The sequence below is a fragment of the Kogia breviceps genome, chromosome 19, assembly GCF_026419965.1.
Source record: "Kogia breviceps isolate mKogBre1 chromosome 19, mKogBre1 haplotype 1, whole genome shotgun sequence".
Lineage (NCBI taxonomy): Eukaryota > Metazoa > Chordata > Mammalia > Artiodactyla > Physeteridae > Kogia > Kogia breviceps.
In genome coordinates, this window is record NC_081328.1 from 46,378,301 (window position 1) to 46,396,963 (window position 18,663).

General features: G+C 46.0%; 1 protein-coding gene and 1 non-coding gene across 3 annotated transcripts in view; both read left to right on the forward strand.

Annotated features, from left to right (window-relative positions):
* Nucleotides 1-18,663, forward strand: part of NPLOC4 (NPL4 homolog, ubiquitin recognition factor) — a 56,353-nt gene that overhangs the window by 4,441 nt on the left and 33,249 nt on the right. For both annotated transcript variants that reach the window (XM_059047616.2, XM_059047614.2), the window contains exons 3-8: nucleotides 6,065-6,177; nucleotides 10,663-10,839; nucleotides 12,844-12,892; nucleotides 13,619-13,713; nucleotides 15,992-16,115; nucleotides 18,298-18,477. In XM_059047616.2, coding sequence (XP_058903599.1) covers nucleotides 6,065-6,177; nucleotides 10,663-10,839; nucleotides 12,844-12,892; nucleotides 13,619-13,713; nucleotides 15,992-16,115; nucleotides 18,298-18,477 — 738 coding nt within the window. The remainder of the gene's footprint in view (nucleotides 1-6,064; nucleotides 6,178-10,662; nucleotides 10,840-12,843; nucleotides 12,893-13,618; nucleotides 13,714-15,991; nucleotides 16,116-18,297; nucleotides 18,478-18,663) is intronic.
* LOC131747193 (U6 spliceosomal RNA) lies at nucleotides 14,530-14,636 on the forward strand. Its single transcript, XR_009332820.1, has one exon. It is a non-coding gene; the product is annotated as a U6 spliceosomal RNA (small nuclear RNA).

The following is an 18,663-nucleotide window of genomic DNA, read 5'->3' on the forward strand; positions in this document are numbered from 1 at the left end:
TTGCTTTTTATTGTTTTGCGGTACATGGGCCTCTCACTGTTGGGGCCTCTCCCGTTGCGGAGCACAGGCTCCGGACGCGCAGGCTCAGAGGCCATGGCTCACGGGCCCAGCTGCTCCGCTGCATGTGGGATCCTCCCGGACCAGGGCACAAACCCATGTCCCCTGCATCAGCAGATGGACTCTCAACCACTGTGCCACCAGGAAAGCCCACTCTTTGCTTTTTTAGTAACAGCTGACCATTGTCACCTCGCTCCTGGAGATGGTGCTGGGATACACTAAATGCTCGAGTTCTTGAGAGATTGTCTGAGACAGAGATTAAGCATTAAGTAGCTATTGCTTGGACAGTTGTGGGGATAAACATGAGATGTAAGAGGACTGCATACAGTTGTTCTTTACTTTTCTGAGTAAAGTGATATGGAAATTTCTCAAACTTAAATCTGTAGTAACCAGGGGACTTCCCTGGTGGTCCAGTGATTAAGGCTCTGTGCTTCCACTGCAGGGGGCACAGGTTACGGGTTTGATCCCTGGTTGGGGAACTAAGATCCCGCGTGCTGTGCAGTGTGCCCCCCAAAAAACCTAGTAGTCATGTAGAGATATGATTTTGGTTTTTTTGTGTGTTTTTTTAAAATGTTACTGTTTTGGGGGTTTTTAAAAAATTAATTAATTAATTAATTTATGGCTGTGTTGGGTCTTTGCCGCGTGCAGGCTTTCTCTAGTTGCAGCGAGTGGAGGCTACTCTTGATTGAAGCGTGTGGGCTTCTCATTGTAGTCGCTTCTCTTGTTGCTGAGCACGGGCTCCAGGTGCGCGGGCTTCAGTAGTCGTGGCACGTGGGCTCGATAGCTGTGGCTCGCGGGCTCTAGAGCACAGGCTCAGTAGTTGTGGCACACGGGCTCAGTTGCTCCGCGGCATATGGGATCCTCCCGGACCAGGGCTCAAACCCGTGTCCCCTGCCTTGGCAGGCGGAGACTCAACCACTGTGCCACCAGGGAGGTCCCATGATTTTAATGAGACTTTTGTGCTTGGCATCAAATGTAGAGTTGTTGGACAGGTTAAATTCAGATGATTTCAGAGAAACCTAAAGATTCAGGATTGTAGTTCTGACTTTTATTTGCCTCAGAAGTATTCCTAAAATCCTGGTGTTTGCTCTGGTAGTTAATTGTTGTCTTGCATAGGGAATATAGACACAGTAGCTGTCATTGGATGTGGGTGGAGTCAGGGAGGTACAGTTTAGTGTTGACTGATTAATCACTGAAGCCATCATCAACATGGTAGTCATTGTTTAGGAGAAATTTTCTTGGGAATACTCAAAAACAAACATTTATTACTCTGAAGTAATGTTTCCCCTCAAGTGAAAATCGTTTTCTCTGATTATACAAATAATATGGATTAATTATAAAAGGCTCAAAAACAATACAGGAAAGTATAAAGAAGTAAGAATAACTTAAGATTTTATTAGCCAGAAATAACTGTTAATGTAACGTCTTTATGTGTACACATGTGCAGACACACACACGCACACACACACACGCACCTCTCTGCATGTGCATGTACACATACTTTCACCAAAATGGGATCGTACTATACTACTGCTGTATTTTCATCAAATCTAAGACTGAGTTTAAGGAGAAACATTTACTTATTTATTTTCTAAAAAAATTAATTAATTTAAAATTTATTTATTTTTGGCTCTGTTGTGTCTTTGTTGCTGCGTGCGGGCTTTCTCTAGTTGCGGTGAGCAGGGGCTACTCTTCGTTGCGGTGCGCAGTCTTCTCATTGCTGTGGCTTCTCTTGTTGCGGAGCATGGGCTCTAGGTGCATGGGCTTCAGTAGTTGTGGCCGGTGGGCTCTAGAACGCAGGCGCAGTAGTTGTGGTGCACGGGCTTAGTTGCTCCACAGCATGTGGGATCTTCCCGGACCAGGGCTCGTACCTGTGTCAGCTGCATTGGCAGGCGGATTCTAAACCACTGGGGTCACCAGGGAAACCCAAGGAGAAACATTTATGTATCAGTAAGAAAGAAAAAAACGCTGTCACACCTACTTGTAGCATTTTATTTTATATGTAAAGTGCTTTTTTAGACTGATTTGGAAAATAATGTATTTTAATCATGTATTATGTATTTGTAAGGAGGAAAATCCAATTGAAATTAATTGGGTAGTCTCTCCCTATGAACTCATATTCAGAGTCCAGCCCTCCTGAACGTTTTTTTTGACTCAGCTGTCAATGTCGTGCTTACTGAAGGGGTCACTGTCTGCCCTCTCAGTAGGGTCAGTGTGCCAGCTGCCGACAGCTGTTCTGCAGGTGCTGGTGCTAGAGTGCTTACGAGCAGGGCTCAAAAACTGAGATCCCTGTTCCTTCCTTGATTTATCATTAAATGGATTGTTTGATAGAAATGTTGAGGGGTGACAGTTGTTTAGCTAACTGGGTGACAGGTTTGCATGAGCCCAGGCAGTGACCCGTATGTCAGCCCTGCTGCCCTGCAGGTGAGAGTTGTAAGCCTCTTGCTGTAAGATGCACCCGTTCTAGTGAAGTTCAAATCTCACCTTGTGATCATTTGTTTCCTGCTTTTTTTCACTTGGCAATAGGTTATGGACATAGTTCTATGTCAATAAATGTAGTTTTACGTGTTTTTCTTCCTGTGGTAAGAAAAATAACATAAAATTTGCCGTGTAAGCCATGTTTAAGTGTACAGTTCAGTAGCATTAAGTACATTCACAGTGCTGTGCAGCCATCACCACCATCCATCTCCAGAACTTTTTCATCTTCCCAAACTGAAACTCTGTCCCCATTAAACACTAACTCCCTCTCGCCCTCCCCCAGCCCTTGGTAATCACTCTACTTTCTATCTCTATGAATCATACTCCAGGTATCTCACATAAGTGGACTCATACTGATTTTTTTTTTTAAGATTTGTTTGATGTGGACCATTTTCTTAAAGTCTTTATTGAATTTGTTATAATACTGCTTCTGTGTTATGTTTTGGTTTTTTGGCTGAGAGGCATGTAGGATCTTAGCCCCCCGACCAGGGATCAAACCTGCACTCCCTGCATTGGAAGGCAAAGTCCTAACCACTGGACTGCTGGGGAAGTCCCTTGATTTTTAATAATTAATAATTTGTGCATTTGTGCCTTATACGTGGGCTTTGAAATGGCCTTCCTGTCCCCTCACAGACTTGCCTGAAAAGTGTATGTTGACCACTGTGAACATTGTTGGCTCCAACTTGCTGTCCCCATACTTGACAGCCTTAATCCTGATTTAATATGTGGCATTATGCCCTCTAAGGAAATTGGTTTTGCAAATGTGAAGAGATGGCTTGCATTGAAAATCTCTCATAGAATCTTGAGTTACTGGTTCCTTTGAGACCATCTAATGCTTTTCACTCAAGAATTCCTTCTCTGTGAATCACCAGACCGTAAACCCCTCCAGGACAAGTTCTTCTGGCTGTCTTGGCTGGTGTCTTCCCTCACCTCCACGACCCAAGAGTTTGGTTCTGCTGCTGTCACTCCCCTGAATTGGCCCTTACTGAATCACCACAGACCCTACCTCTATCTTTTTTTTTTCTTTTTCTTTTGGCCACACTGTGTGGCTTGTGGGATCTTCGTTCCCCAACCAGGGATTGAACCTGTGCCCTCGGCAGTGAAAGTGCTGGACCACAAGGGAATTCCCCTCAGTCCTATCTTAACTGACCTCTCAGCAGCAAGTGACGTTTTCCCCTATAATACTTAAATTTTTTTTAAACTGTGAAATAAAATACTTGCTAAGAAATGCTTGAAAAATATGAACAGCCGAAATGATTGATAATGAAGCAAATACCCAGGTCTGGGTGGGAGGCAGTGCCAATCTCCAGCAACCATAGGTCAGCCTTCCTACTCCCTCACCCTGTCACCCCTCTCCTGACTTGACGGGGGTTGCTCCCCCCTTTTTCTGTGTTTTACTGCACAGTATGCATTCCTAAACCCTAAATTTTAGTTTTGCCTATTTTGAACTTAAGATTTAACTGTAATCATGCCATGTATTCTTTTCTGTTACTTTCAGTTATAAACATTTGTATTAATTTTACTCCATTCCATGTTTCTGGTTTTATTACAGTAGTTACACATCAAGATTACCTCAGGTGTGAAATAAAGTTTTTAAGATTTTAATCATGCTTTTATAAGACTCTGCTAAGATTTTTTTTTTTAATGCTTGGTACCTTTTGTTAGATTTCTGTATCTTTAGGTAAAGAATTCACAGAGTTCAGAGAAGTGGTTATTTTCACAGGAGCATCATATAAAACCTAATACTTGTATTTCTTTGTCTCCCAAAAGTGAGATTCAACATGTGAATTAATGTTGTTGGTTATCGTATTTGAAAATGCAGCTGAATCTCAGTCCTGGTATAAAGCACAGAGCTCAGTCATTTGGTCACAGGGAAGTTCCCTCTGCCCACAGGGCTGCCCATGTGGTACCCTGCTCCACTCCGGAGATTGCGTTACATCCCAGGAGTGCTGTGCTAACTCACACAGCTGACCTTCCTGGTACAAGAGTTCTTTCTCGTTCTTGGCAATAATTGCAGTGCTTTGTCTACAGAAAAACAGAATAGTTTTGCAGAATAGATAAAGTGCCACAATTTGTTAATTTCAGTTTATATCTGTTTCAGAAAAAAGAGCCATTATTTTTAGTCTTTATTTTTACCTTTTTGCTTTTGGGAATAGAAATTTCACAATTTCCTGGTGCTTTATTTATTAATGCCACTTTTTTTTTTTTTTTTTTTTTTTTGCGATATGTGGGCCTCTCACCGCTGTGGCCCCTCCCGTTGCGGAGCACAGGCCCCGGACGCGCAGGCTCAGCGGCCATGGCTCACGGGCCCAGCCGCTCTGCGGCATGTGGGATCTTCCCGGACCGGGGCACGAACCCGTGTCCCCTGCATCGGCAGGCGGACTCTCAACCACTGCGCCACCAGGGAAGCCCTTAAATTCTAGGTTTAATCAATTTCGTGTTAAAGGGCAAATCAAATCATAGGTAAAAAGCAGCAGGTAGAACGAGGTATAAAATGGGGGGAGGAGGTGAGCCTTTGGGTGACTCAGGGACGTGTGGCTCCTCCCTGGTCCTGTTCCTGACCTGTGGTTGTTGCTCTGTCAGGATTCTCCTGGCAATTCTGTGATGGTTTCCTACTGTGTGATTTGGAGTTCTTACATTCGTGTGTCCTCTGTGACCGAGTTTCTGTCTGGTGTTGTTCAGCCTGAAGGACATCCTCTGGCATTTATTCTGGTGGAGGCTACAGGCAACAGGTGCCCTTGGGTCTTGTCGACCTGAGAATGTTTTCATTTTGCCGTTGTATTTGAAGGGTATTTTCTCCAGATGGAGAATTCTGAGTTGACAGATGTTTATTCCTGCCTCAGCACTTTAAAGATGTTGTTCCATTGTCTTCTGGTCTCCATTGATCTTTGGATTTTAGCAGTGTGATGATGACATGCCCAGGCGTAGTTTTCTCTTTATTTATCCTACTTTGGTTTTGCTGAACTTCCTGGAGTTGTTACTCTTATGTTTTTCATCAAATTTGAGGGTTTTGGCCATTCTTTCTACAAATGTATTTCAGTCCTAGCCTTATTCTCTTCTCCTGAGGATCATTTGATATTGTCCCAGGGGTTCCTAAGACTCTGTTCATTTTTCTTTCAAATCTCTGTCTTCAGATAGTCTGGTTTCTGTTAACCCATCTTTAATTGACTTTGTTTTTGTCATCTCCTGTCTGATGATAAGCCCACCCAGTGATTTTCTATTTCAGTTATTGTGTTTTTCAGTTGTAGAATTTTTGTTTGATTCTATTTTATCATTTCTGTTTCTCTGCCAGGATTCCCTGTCTCTTCTTTGTTTAGCTCTACTCTGATGACCCTAAAAGTCAAGCTCCAGATCTGACCCCTCTCTTGGCCCCAGACTCAAATTTCCTCACGAGAGAGCAAAATAACAAGAGAAATTTGGTTAATGAGGAGCAGTTTCTAAACTCACTAGTACTGTCTGGTGTATATGTGGTCAGAGTAGTGAGACTTCAATATTTTATTAAATCTCTGTTGTTTGGGTCTTGTTTTAGGTCGCAAAGGAGTTTGGCTTCCAAAATAACGGCTTCTCGGTTTACATCAATAGAAACAAGACTGGAGAAATAACAGCATCATCTAACAAATCCCTCAACCTGCTGAAGATCAAGTGAGTGCCCGAGGGGAGAAGGTGGGGAGTGGGGAGGGCATGCTGGCACCAGTTACCCGCCTGAGGCTGCTCAGTTCTCTGCTTTTTCCTTCTCATGCTACTGTGATTATGGTCCCGAACGCAGACCAAAGTGCAGGTGACTCTGCTTCTTGCCAGGTGTTTGGCAGCCACACTGAATCTGCAGTTACTGTTGAGCCGGTTTGATTGACTTGCGGAATTCGGGGATGTATGTCCCCGAATTGCTCCCAGAGAAGGAGTTATGGTCCTGGGTTGTGTGTGCACCTGCACACTCAGCTGCTTCACTGCGGAGAAGGACCTTGAATGTAGCTCTGTGCATCGTTCTGCCTCGGGACCTGCTTGGGAGGTTGGGGGCTGGCAGTACAGTGGTCCGTTGCCCACGCTGTATTTCTTGCTGGCAGGACACCCTGGAGTGCCTTAGAATTGATGGGTAATGTCAGAAGGGGTTTCTAGGGTGCAGAGACCTCTTCCTGCAGCCCACTGCCTGTTTTTCTAGTTTTATGGGAGCGCAGCCACATTCATTCGTTTATGTGTTTTCACGCTCCAAGGGCAGGGCTGAGTGATTGTGACAGAGACTGTATGGTCTGCAAAGCCAAAAATGTTTACTATTTGGCCCTTTACAGAGAGGTTTGCTGACTCCTGTCTGAACTGCCTGGGCACACCTCATGTATCAGTGAGCAGAACCCTTCAAGTCAACTTTATCCTCAGACAGAGGGCAGGGAATTCTCCCATCGGGGCTACAGGCAGCCTGGCTGCTGTAGCCACTGGCTGAGGGTTGGGCTGGGATTTGCTGGCACTTTGCTGTGTGCCTTTTACCAGTCAGAATAATAGGCTATTTTGGCAGTTTGTGTTGTCATTTTTAGATTCACAGCTAGTATATCTAAGGGGGAAAAATACAATTTTAGCATTAATTTATTTGTTCTTCAACAAATATTCGCTCGGCACCTGCTCTTTGCCTGCCGCTGTGATGATGTAAAGCCTTTCCCTGTTTACGTTCGTTTCCAGTGGGTGAGGGTCATCTTTCCTTCCAGCTTGCGAAGGGTTTTCGCATCTTGAGAATCACTTCCTATGGGCGTTACTCGGGTTTGGACTCAACACTGACTGGCTGTGTGCCTGGGAAGTCACCTAACCTCACTGGGCCTCACCACCCTTGTCTCAAGGGGGTGGCGATGCCTCCTCCATATGGTTGTCTGGTGCCTGCAAGTGACAAGCACTGCAGGGGTGGCAGCTGTGAGTCCAAGCTATTCTGATGACTGGATGCCAGAAACGGGGGCTGCAGAGTGAAACACCCTGTTTACCTGAGGTGTGGTCACAGTTGGATGGCATGTCTTTCTGGATTTTCCTAGAGCATGTCTTTCCAGTGATAGTTGTGATGCTTGTTGAGCAGCACAAACCCAAACTTGAGAACCTCGTCCTGGCACCTCTCGAGACTTATCTGACCGTGTCTATAAGAGTGTGGTCACCCTGAGCTCCTTGTGGGTTTCACTCTACTCCTCTGCTTCCATTGTCGCAGTTCAGCTGGCTGTTATAATTCTTTTGTTCGTTTGTAGGTTCTTTTTTTCCCCTCTGGATGCTTTTAAGATCTTCTGTTTGTCTTGGGGTCCTGTGGTTTCTGTTTGACCTGTCCAGGTGTGGATTCCTAGTTGGTTGGTTGGTTGGTTGGTTTAATGCTACCTGATGTAAGATGTGTTTTCTGTATCTGCAGGTTAGGTCTAGAAAATTCTTGGCCATTATCTCTTTATTTATTTTTTTAAAGATATTTTATTTATTTTTATATTTTGTTTATTTATTTATTTGGCTGCTTTGGGTCTTAGCTGTGACACATGGGATCTTCGTTGCAGCACACAGGCTTCTCTCTCTAGTTGTGGCATGCAAGCAGTAGTTGTGGTGTGCGGGCTCTAGAGCAGGTTGGCTTATTAGTTGCCCCGCAGCATGTGGAATGTTAGTTCGCCAACCACGGATCGAACCTGCATCCCCTGTGTTGGGAGGCGGATTCTTAACCACTGGACCACCAGGGAAGTCCACATTATATCTAAATATTACCTCTCCTCCATTCTCTCTATTATTTCAGTGATTACGTTTTTAACTTTTTTCTATTTAATTCTGTTTGATTCCTTTCAGCTCTGGCTGTTAGGTCATGTGCTCACAGGGGCTCCTTCCCAGCTCCTGCTGTGCTCTCACACTGACCCCCAGGCTCCCAGTGAAGACTGCTGGGCTCCCTGGAGGCTCTGCCTTGGCCTGTCACACACCTGATGCTTCGCTCTCGGGTCTTGAGGTGTCTGGGGTCTGTCTCCCCCGAGTGAATTCAGGGTTTGTGAGGGTCCTGTCACACTGTTGCTGTTGTTGTCTAGCCTGTCCCTAAGCGGGGGATTTGGGAAGAGCTGCTGAGTCTGCAGCCCCTCTGCCCACTCTCCGAGCCCCTGGTCATTGCGGATTGCGGATAGTCTCTTGTTGCTTGTACTCTTTTTGTTCCGTTTCCAGCTAACATTCCATACATAAGTTTATATTCTTTGTCTTGAATTCCACACCTGAAGTCCTTGGCTGTCAAAATCTGTTGATTGTTGTCTGCCTTCTGTTGCCCACAGTGGCTTGTTTCTCTTGTATATTTGGTGACCGTTTTTTGAGAGCTTATATTTGGCCAATCTTGGTCTCAGGGGACCCTGAAAGATCTGGGGTTGGTGGCTTTTCTACGGAGAAGCCATTTGCTTCTGTCGGCACAAGGGGGCGTCATGGGCCCAGCACTTGAGTTAATTTCTGTCTTTGGTTTCCTGAACCAAGTAGCATCCCTGATTCTACCCTGGACACATGGCTGAGCAGGCCTTTGGTTACAGACTTCTCAGCAGTGACTTTTTCCCCTACAGCATAGTGGATGGAGGCAGACAGGATTCCTCTTTGGTTCCTGTTTTCAACTGGTGGGTTTTTCTCAGCGGTTGAGACATCCTTCGGACGTCTGGCTTTGTGTGGCATTTCAGGTTCAGCAGCTCGCTTTGGGCAGGCAGGCTCAAGTTCTCGTCTCTTGTGGCCCAGACAATGGCTATAAGCCAAGCTCAGCATTCCCATAATGGGCTGGCAGGAGGTTCCTTCACTATTCTTATTTGAGTTGCTGTGGGTTTTTGGACCCTTGGGGAAACTCCTTTCTTTAGAGCTCCACAGTGCATTTTAGAGGATATTTGTTAAAACTGATGTAGCATTTGAGCCATGTATCCTGAAGCTGGAGGGTGTTTAAGAATATCTCATTTGCTGTTAGAAACAAATTCTTCAATTACAAGTTGGTGATTTTATCACCCTAAATTATGTGAGGGAAAAGAGGGGCGAGCAGACCCGTTGAAGAGCTGCAGCCCAGCCTCCTGCCATCCCAGCTGTGGCGCCTGCTCCTATTCTGTCCGTTTGTTGGTTGGGGGCTGCAGGCAGTTCTTTCAGTCTTTCTTCCTGTATGTGCATCTTGTTGAGAGCAGTAAAATACTTGGCTGGTGGTGGTGCTACAGCTTTTCCTCCTGTACTGGTGTTGAACACGCTGAGTGTCTCGGGACCCGCAGTGCTCCCAGGTGGGGACTGTTCACCCATACCGGCGGGGTGGCAGTCAGGCTCTGGCTAAGTCAGCAGTGGGTCTGACGGTCGAAGGACGCCGTTCACACTGAAAATGATCGAAAACCAAATATTGTCCTTTGCAATGTGAATCATGGCAGCCTTTGTGGAAAGCAGTACATCAGTGGCTTTAGGAACAAATGAAACTCCTGAAGTCTAACGGGCCCTCTCCCGGAAATCCGCCCTACGGCCGGGAGACCGTGTGACCGCCCATCTCTGGGCGTTTCCGCCGTGGGGCCTGTGGTGGCAGGTCCCACAGGGAGCTATGTCCGTCATGCGGGGAGCAGCAAAGTGTATTCTGAGGCAACTTCACTGCAGAACGTTGATTAGACGTAGACTGTGTTTGGAGGGATTATGAGAGAACAGCAAATACAGGAAGTGTGTCTCTTATCATCTCAGGTTTGTATATCAGTGACGTGTGTTATGTACACATGTATTTGTGAACGTAGAGAAAACAGTGGAAGGATATGTCCCAGGCAAGTAAATGGGCAGCTGAAGAGAAGGCCAAGGAACGAATGAGGGAAAGTGGGAGCTAAGCAGAGAAGGAGGAGGGAGGGGGCCATGCAGCTCCAGTGTCAGCTGTGATTTTGTGTCTTCTTTGTGGAACCAGGTTCGTGTATGCATGTGCAGCATAGATTACGCAGTGTGGTTGTAAGGAAGTTATGTTACAGTCCAGAGAGCCTGCTGCTGACCTTCACAGGGGAGGTGGGAAAAGAGAACTCTGGTCTCTTAAAATTGGAAGCGTCATTGTTTAGGCTTGCAGGGTGGTTGATGTTGCTGTTTGCAGATGTCAGAGGTTCTCACACCTGAGTTGATCTTCTGTGCAGCTCAGGCTGTAAAGAAAGGAAGGCGGCCTCTACTTAACATTTGTCATTTGAACAGGCATGGAGATTTGTTGTTCCTGTTTCCCTCGAGCCTTGCTGGACCATCGTCTGAGATGGAGACATCGACCCCACTGGGGTTAAAGGCCTTTGGTGCTCCCAACGTGGTGGAAGATGAGATCGACCAGTACCTCAGCAGGCAGGACGGGAAGATCTACAGGAGCCGTGACCCACAGCTGTAAGTGCCTGCGGGGCCACAGTGTCAGTGAAGTGAAATGTGTGTAACGTGTCCTGATAAAGAAATGTAAGTTTTGAGTTTGACCATCTATTTTCAGATTACATCTCACTTCAAGTTATTCTGTGAGCTTTTTCTCATTGTTTGAATCTCAGAGTATGCTCTACGTGTACTTTATTATTTTTTAAAATATGCTGTGATTGTCTTTTTTTAAAATTAATTAATCAGTTTTTACTTTTGGCTGCATCGGGTCTCCGTTGCTGCATGTGGGCTTTCTCTAGTTGTGGCGAGCGGGGGCTGCTCTTTGTTGCCATGCGCAGGATTCTTACTGCAGTGGCCTCTCTTGTTGCGGAGCACAGGCTCTAGGTGCATGGGCTTCAGTAGTTGTGGCACACGGGCTCTAGAGCACAGGTTTTTTTTGTTTTGTTTTGTTTTTTAATTTATTTATGGCTCTGTTGGGTCTTAGTTTCTGTGCTAGGACTTTCTCTAGTTGTGGCAAGTGGGGGCCACTCTTCATCGCGGTGTGTGGGCCTCTCATTGTCGCGGCCTCTCTTGTTGTGGAGCATAGGCTCCAGACGCGCAGGTAGAGCACAGGTTAAGTAGTTGTGGCGTCAGGGCTTAGTTGCTTCGCGGTATCCCAGACCAGGGCTCGAATCTGTGTCCCCTGTACTGGCAGGCAGGTTCTTAACCACTGCGCCACCAGGGAAGCCCCACATGTAGTTTAAAATTTTCTAAGTGTTGAGAACTGAGAGTTCTAAGAAGTCCTCACCGTGGTGTGCCCCTGAGACACCTGAATGCATGTGCAGAGTGGGCTTTAGCAAGTGTGACAGGGTGGAGGGGGTGGTACCTGGGCACCTGCTGGTGCAGGTCCTTGTTCACGTTGTCTCATTTAATTTTAGTGGAGGAATCTCAACCTTCCATATTCAGTACACTCTTTCCGTTCTTCTAGGAAACACTTCATTTGCTGAAGGTGCTGCTTCTTCTTTGAATATTCACTTTTCACCAAGGATTGTATAAAATGCTTATGCTTGTGTACATTTATTATAGATTTTTTGCAGTTCTTTTTAAGGAAACTATTTCGAAACATCTGAGTTCACACTCAGTGATGTAAAATTGTCTGAGCGAAGATTGTCTCTTCAGTGGAGTCTTTGTAACTGCATCACCCTGTAATCAAGACATTGAGATATTGGGATTCCACATGCTGCATTAGTGACCCGTATATCTCAGATCAAAGGGCCCCAGATGGTGCTGAGCTGCAGTTGACGTGGAGCCACTCTGTGGCCGTGGCCATCAACTGGCTCTCTGCCCCCATTTGTGTTCCTCCCAGGGACCCAGTGCCCCTCCTACCCTGATCTGTGTTTGTGAGACCTCATTAGGAATCTTCTTGAGTTTGCATGTGCCTGTGCGTGTATCACCTGCAAGAGTCTGCCTGTTGGGAGACTCAGGCCGTTTCTGCTCTGCAACATAGAATGCGGTGCACCTAGGAGTTCCGACCCCATGTGGACATTGCTGTGACTGAGCCTGTTGACGCCCGAATGCATCTCCACTGTCCTACTATGCTCAGACTGAAAGCCACGGAGCCAAGCGTTCTTTTCATGCTTTTTTCCAAAATATGCATGAAGCGGGTGTTTTCCACACTTTAGCTATTTATGTACCATTCTCAGGGGTTTTGCCATGTCCATGTACCAACTTTCTTAGTCTTTACCAAACATTTTTATTTAAATTGACTTTAAATCCATTCAGTTTTGCTTTTAGTTTGTGTTAATATCCATGAAGTCAGTTAATATCCATGAAATCACAGGTTTGGTGCGCTGGTCAGTATTTTCTAATACACACCAAAATATTAAACCGTTAAAAACTGTTCACCACATACCATTTCAGATAATTTCATGTGGATGGGGAAGTACTTTATTAGGTATGATGTGCCTTTTAAGTATCAACATTCAGGGAGGCAGCAGCAGAAGAGCAGTGTGCTGATGCTGTGCGTTTCTCTTCCCTGTGCTCTAGGTGCCGACATGGGCCTCTGGGGAAGTGCGTGCACTGCGTTCCTCTAGAGGTGAGAGTCTGAGTAGAGTGAGTTCCCAGAGCCGTCTTGACACTTCCCCTAAGTCGCTGGGCTGGGTCGGAGTGGTTCAAGGAACTTACCTATTTATTGCCCTGGGCCTCGTATTCCCACCAGTGCAGGCTGCATTGAGAGGATGAGCCTTTATTTATGGGAGTGACCTTCTGGGTGGATTATGAACGGCTGGGGCATGGGTATTGCTGTGATAAAGGGGTAGCATTTACACTGGGCTCCCTGGACAGTCCTTTTAAAACCTGACACAAAGCTGGGCCTGGCGGTTTTTGTGCTCATCATTGTTTTGATTTACTCTACCCTGAATCTCATGTCTCCTCTACTGATTTGTCGTGGTGAGGTTGAGTGTTACCACAATAATGCCGACTGGTGACTGGTTAACACTGAATTTACGGCAGGAAGGCCAACCTGATTTTCTTCGTGAGGCTCCTCTTGCTTCATTGTGTGGCTTTTTTTTTTTTTTGCAAAATTTACCTGATATTTATTTGACTTAGAGCATTTTGTGTTTAATAGAGATTCATTTCAATCTTGAAAAGATAACTGGTACACAGAGAAGAACTTGGTTCTGACTTAGAACGATAGTGAGGACCCATCGCCAGTTCTCCCTCCTGCCTGCCCACCCGCCTCGGGGCTTGGCGAGTGGAGGCTGTGACTGTGACCCGACCCCAGCGGTGAGTGCATGACTGTGTTGACTGTGTGTTTTGGCAGCCTTTCGACGAGGACTACCTAAATCACCTGGAGCCTCCTGTGAAGCACATGTCCTTCCACGCCTACATCCGGAAGCTGACCGGAGGGGCCGACAAGTAAGCAGCCTGAGTGCAGGTGGTGGCACCCATGTGGCTTTGGGGCGCAGAGTTTGTTTTCTGTCTCTGGCATGTGTTGCTTAAAGCCCCTGGGCATATGAGTGAGAAAAGTAAAGCTCAAAGTCTGGGCGTGAAGTGTTTGTATTCCTGAATCTTGTCCTGATTCTAAAAGAGAAACAAGTAGGGGGAGACTCTGGTTCCTGCTGTAATCCACAGTGCCCAGTGCATGGGCAGAGGCCAGGCTGTAGAGGCCCGGGGGCACCCCGCTGACCTTCCTTTGGATATGCGGTACCCTGGCAACTTAGTTGTTTCTGAACCTGGATGAGATAAGGCGTGATGGTGGACAGTCCTGTGTCTGTGGAGTCTGCCCTTTGCCCTGGAGGCTGCCTCTTTATCAGCTCAATTCCACCGCTGTAGCAGGGCTGAGGCAGTGGCGCTGTCCGTGGCTTGGCCCCTGGTGCCTCAGCATTGCTGTCTGCAGGCTCGGCCCGGCGGGCAGCGTGGCTGGGGTTGGGCAGTGGGAGCAGCCGTCCTGGCTCTTGGAGAGCGCGCTGTGACAGTGCAAGCTGAGAGCAGTTTGATTTCTTTTAAACTATGTCAGCTACTTGCCTGCGCAACACCCTTCTGTTGATATGCTCACCTCACCAGAAAGTAACGGACTTCTTACTGTGATTTTATGATTCCTATCCGTGCAGGGAGAGGAGATGGTGGCTGAACCTGAGTCAGCAACATTTTGTGAAGAATGTCATGTTGGCCTGCTCATAGTTTTTCTCTGACAACCCGCTAACATCCTAAAATGACTTTTAAAAAAAGTTAGCGCTTGCTTCGACAGCACATATACTAAAATTGGAACAATACAGAGAAGATTAGCATGGCCCCTGCGCAAGGATGACACACAAATTCGTGAAGCGTTCCATATTTAAAAAAAAAAAAAAGACCAGGAAAAAAAAAATCCCACCAGAAGCCCATTTTTGCCCATCTGTGGGGTAAGCTCTGGAGCTGTCTTGACCAGAGCATGAGTATGCTGTGACCTGTCTGCCTTTTGTCAGTCTAGGTCAAGGGCTCACTTGTTGCTGTTGTTAACATGCAGCCCAGGTGGCCATCATTGCTTCCCAGGTGCCGTCGTTCCAGCATGCCGCTGGCTTGTGAGAACAGGACTGATCACTGGACCATTTGTGAATGGGAAAGTGGCCGAGGGTGAAGTCACTTGTGCAGACTCACCCCAAGTCCACGGTGGGGCCCAGGACATCCTCACTGACCAAAAGCAGAGTGAAGATATCTTTGTTATGTATCCTAATCAGGTTTTTTCTATGAATTAGAATTTTATACAGAAGTCTAAGTACTAGACTCATAAAGTAAATGTTTCTGATAAATTGATGGAACTTAAAAAGAACTTCATTTTCTGTCAGTGGCATAGGTTAGATCTAGATAGTTAGCAGTACTGTTGAAAATCTTATGTGGTACATATATACAATGGAATATTACTCAGCCATAGAAAGGAATGGAATTGGGTCATTTGTAGAGATGTGGATGGACCTTAGAGTGTCATACAGAGTGAAGTAAGCCAGAAAGAGAAAAACAGATTTCATATATTAACGCATATATGTGGAATCTAGAAAAATGGTACAGATGAACCTATTTGCAGGGCAGGAATAGAGACGTAGACGTAGAGAACAGACGTGGACACGGGGGTACGGAGAGTGTGGGACAAATTGGGAGATTAGTTTTGACATAAATACCACGTGTAAAATAGGTAGCTAGTGGGAGCTTGCCGTATAGCACAGGGAGCTCAGCTCAGTTCTCTGTGACGACCTAGATGGGTGGAATGGGGGTGTGGGAGGGAGGTCCAAGAGGGAGGGGATATAGGTATACATATACATATGTATGTAGTATATATGTGTATACATATATATGTATATGTAGATATACATTCACTTCATTATACAGCAGAAACTAACAACATTGTAAAGCAACTATACTCCAATTTAAAATAAAAAGGAAAAAGAAAAAAATTTTCATAGATGTTTAGTAGTAGTGAAAAGTAAAACTTTTAATCGGAAAATAGCTCTGTATTCCTGTACAGTCTAGTGTACAGAACAGAAGCTACAACTCCATTAGAATAAGTTTTAGCACATTTTCCCTGCTGTGGATACCACGTGCTTAGCTCCTGAGAACTCCCTTCAGAAAGTGTAAGATTCCTGACATTTTATTTTCAGCCTCCTGCTACACTTTTCACCATTGTAATGTTTAATGAATTAAGTTGCCTTTTCTTTTTCAGAGGGAAATTTGTTGCCCTGGAGAACATCAGTTGCAAGATTAAATCAGGGTGTGAGGGACACCTTCCATGGCCTAATGGCATCTGTACTAAGTGCCAGCCAAGTGCCATCACGCTGAATAGACAGGTGAGATGTTTGCTGTATCCATCTAGATGCAGAAAGCAGTAGATTTGTGTTCATGGCCGAGGAGTGAAAATGTCTGGAAAAGCCCCTCCTTGGAAAGGAGCTGCCGGTAGCAGTGTGAGTTACATGGGGCAGAGTCTCGGGTATTTTGGGGCTGACTGATTGACCCTTTTATGGAAATCATACACTGAGGACATTATTTGTAAGATCTCTAGCTCTTTCAAGCATAGAGGGGAGCCTTCAGTTTTCTGTTTTGTTGGCTTGTGTGGAGGCAGAATTTTCTTGGTGACTGTTTAAAATGCTCAGTGGTTGTGACTTTACCTTTTAAGAAACTGTGGCTCTGGAAGTTGGTAGTTGAACAGAACTGCCCTGGGACCGGCTCAGGACATCTGTCCAGGCCAGGTTAAGAAGGGAGCTGGGCTCAGGAAGAAGTGCAAAAAGAATCAGGGAAAACTGTTTGCAGTTATTCTGGCTTTTTCCACTCTTATTGTCCAGCCCTCCAAGAATAGCCCTCCTCATCTTTCCCCTGCCGCTACCAGTCCGTGTTTAGCTCCTTAGAATTCCACCCCTCCTTAACTGTTTGAGAACCTTTCTTCCCTTTCTTTCTCTCCTTCCCTCCATCTATCCCTCCCTCCCTCATTCTCTTCTTTCCTTCCTTCCTTCCTTCCTTCATTTCTTTCTGTTTATTTTGGCTGCATTGTGTCTTTGTTGCTGTGCATATGCATTCTCTAGTTGCGGCGAGTGGGGGCTACTCTTCTTTGCCGTATGTGGGCTTCTCATTGCGGTGGCTTCTCTTGTTGCGGAGCACGGACTCTAGGCATGCTGGCTTCAGTAGTTGCAGCACGTGGGCTTCAGTAGTTGTGGTCCTTGGGCTCTAGGGTGCACGGGCTCAGTAGTTGTGGTGCACGGGCTTAGTTGTTCCGTGGCATGTGGGATCTTCCTGGACCGGAGATTGAACCCTTGTCCCCTGCATTGGCAGGCGGATTCTCAACCACTGCGCCATTAGGGAAGTCCGGCAGATGGATTCTTAACCACTGCACCATCAGAGAACTCCCCTCCATTTAAAAAAAAATTTTGTTTTTATTTTATTTTATTTTTTTTGGCTGCGCTGCGCGGCATGCAGGATCTCAGTTCCCCAACTAGGGATTGAACCCTCACTCCCTGCAGTGGAAGCTCAGAGTCTTAACCACTAGACCAGCAGGGAATTCCCCTTCTCTCTTTCTGTCTTAATTTTTTTTTTTTTTTTTTCTGTACGCCGGCCTCTCACTGTTGTGGCCTCTCCCCTTGCAAAGCACAGGCTCAGGGGCCATGGCTCACGGGCCCAGCTGTGCTGCGGCATGTGGGATCCTCCCAGACTGGGGCACAAACCCGTGTCCCCTGCATCGGCAGGTGGACTCTCAACCACTGCACCACCAGGGAAGCCCTTAATTTCTTTTTGAAAACTGTTTTTTTGACCTAGAGATTGTGAAAACCTGCATTTTAGGCAAAATCCCAGTAAGATTAATTTGAAATAATTTAATGAGAGTCCCACCCCTACCCCTCCCACCCACTAGAATCTGAAGTGGTCTTAAGGGCATAGCACATTCTTTTTTTTTTTTTCCTTTGGCTGCCCCGTGTGGCGTGCGGGATCTTAGTTCTCTGAGCAGGGATCGAACCTGTGCCCATTGCATTGGGAGCGCAGAGTCTTAACCACTGGACTGCCAAGGAAGTCCCGAGAGTACATTCTTTTTTTTTTTTTTTTTTTTTAAAATAAATTTATTTTTTTATTTATTGGCTGCGTCAGGTCTTCATTGCTGTGCGCAGGCTTTCTCTCGTTGCAGAGAGTGGGGGCGACTCTTCGTTGTGGTGCGCGGGCTTCTCGTTGCAGTGGCTTCTCTTGTTGTGGAGCATGGGCTTCAGTAGTTGTGGTGCACGGGCTTAAGTTGGTCCGCGGCATGTGGGATCTTCCCCGACCAGGGCTCGAAGCCATGTCCCCTGCATTGGCAGGCAGATTCTTAACCATTGTGCCATCAGGGAAGCCCCCGAGAGTACATTCTTAAAGTGTGTATGTGTGCATATGTGTGTGTGTGTGTGTGTGTTTTTAAAAGCTAGGTAAAAGATACTTGTGAACAGTTTGTGATAAAATAGTAAATTACTCATTTTTGATGGAGTGTTTTAATTTCGCCCATTGTTGTTAACTCTACAGAAATACAGACATGTGGACAACATCATGTTTGAGAATCATACAGTTGCTGACCGCTTCCTTGACTTCTGGAGGAAGACAGGGAACCAGCACTTCGGGTACTTGTATGGACGGTACACGGAGCACAAAGACATTCCTCTTGGTATCAGGGCTGAAGTGGCTGCGATTTATGAACCTCCTCAGGTAGACGTGAACAGGATTTGCAGTCTACGCGTCTCTGTATTGCTTTGTTTTGAAGGCTGTATGGGAGCCCTTTTCAGGTTGCATGCTGCTTCTCTTACTGTATCATTTGCCCAGTCTATCTCTCTCTCTATACACACACACAGAGTATTTATTTTCTGAATTATTGGAGAGTAAGATCATGGCCCC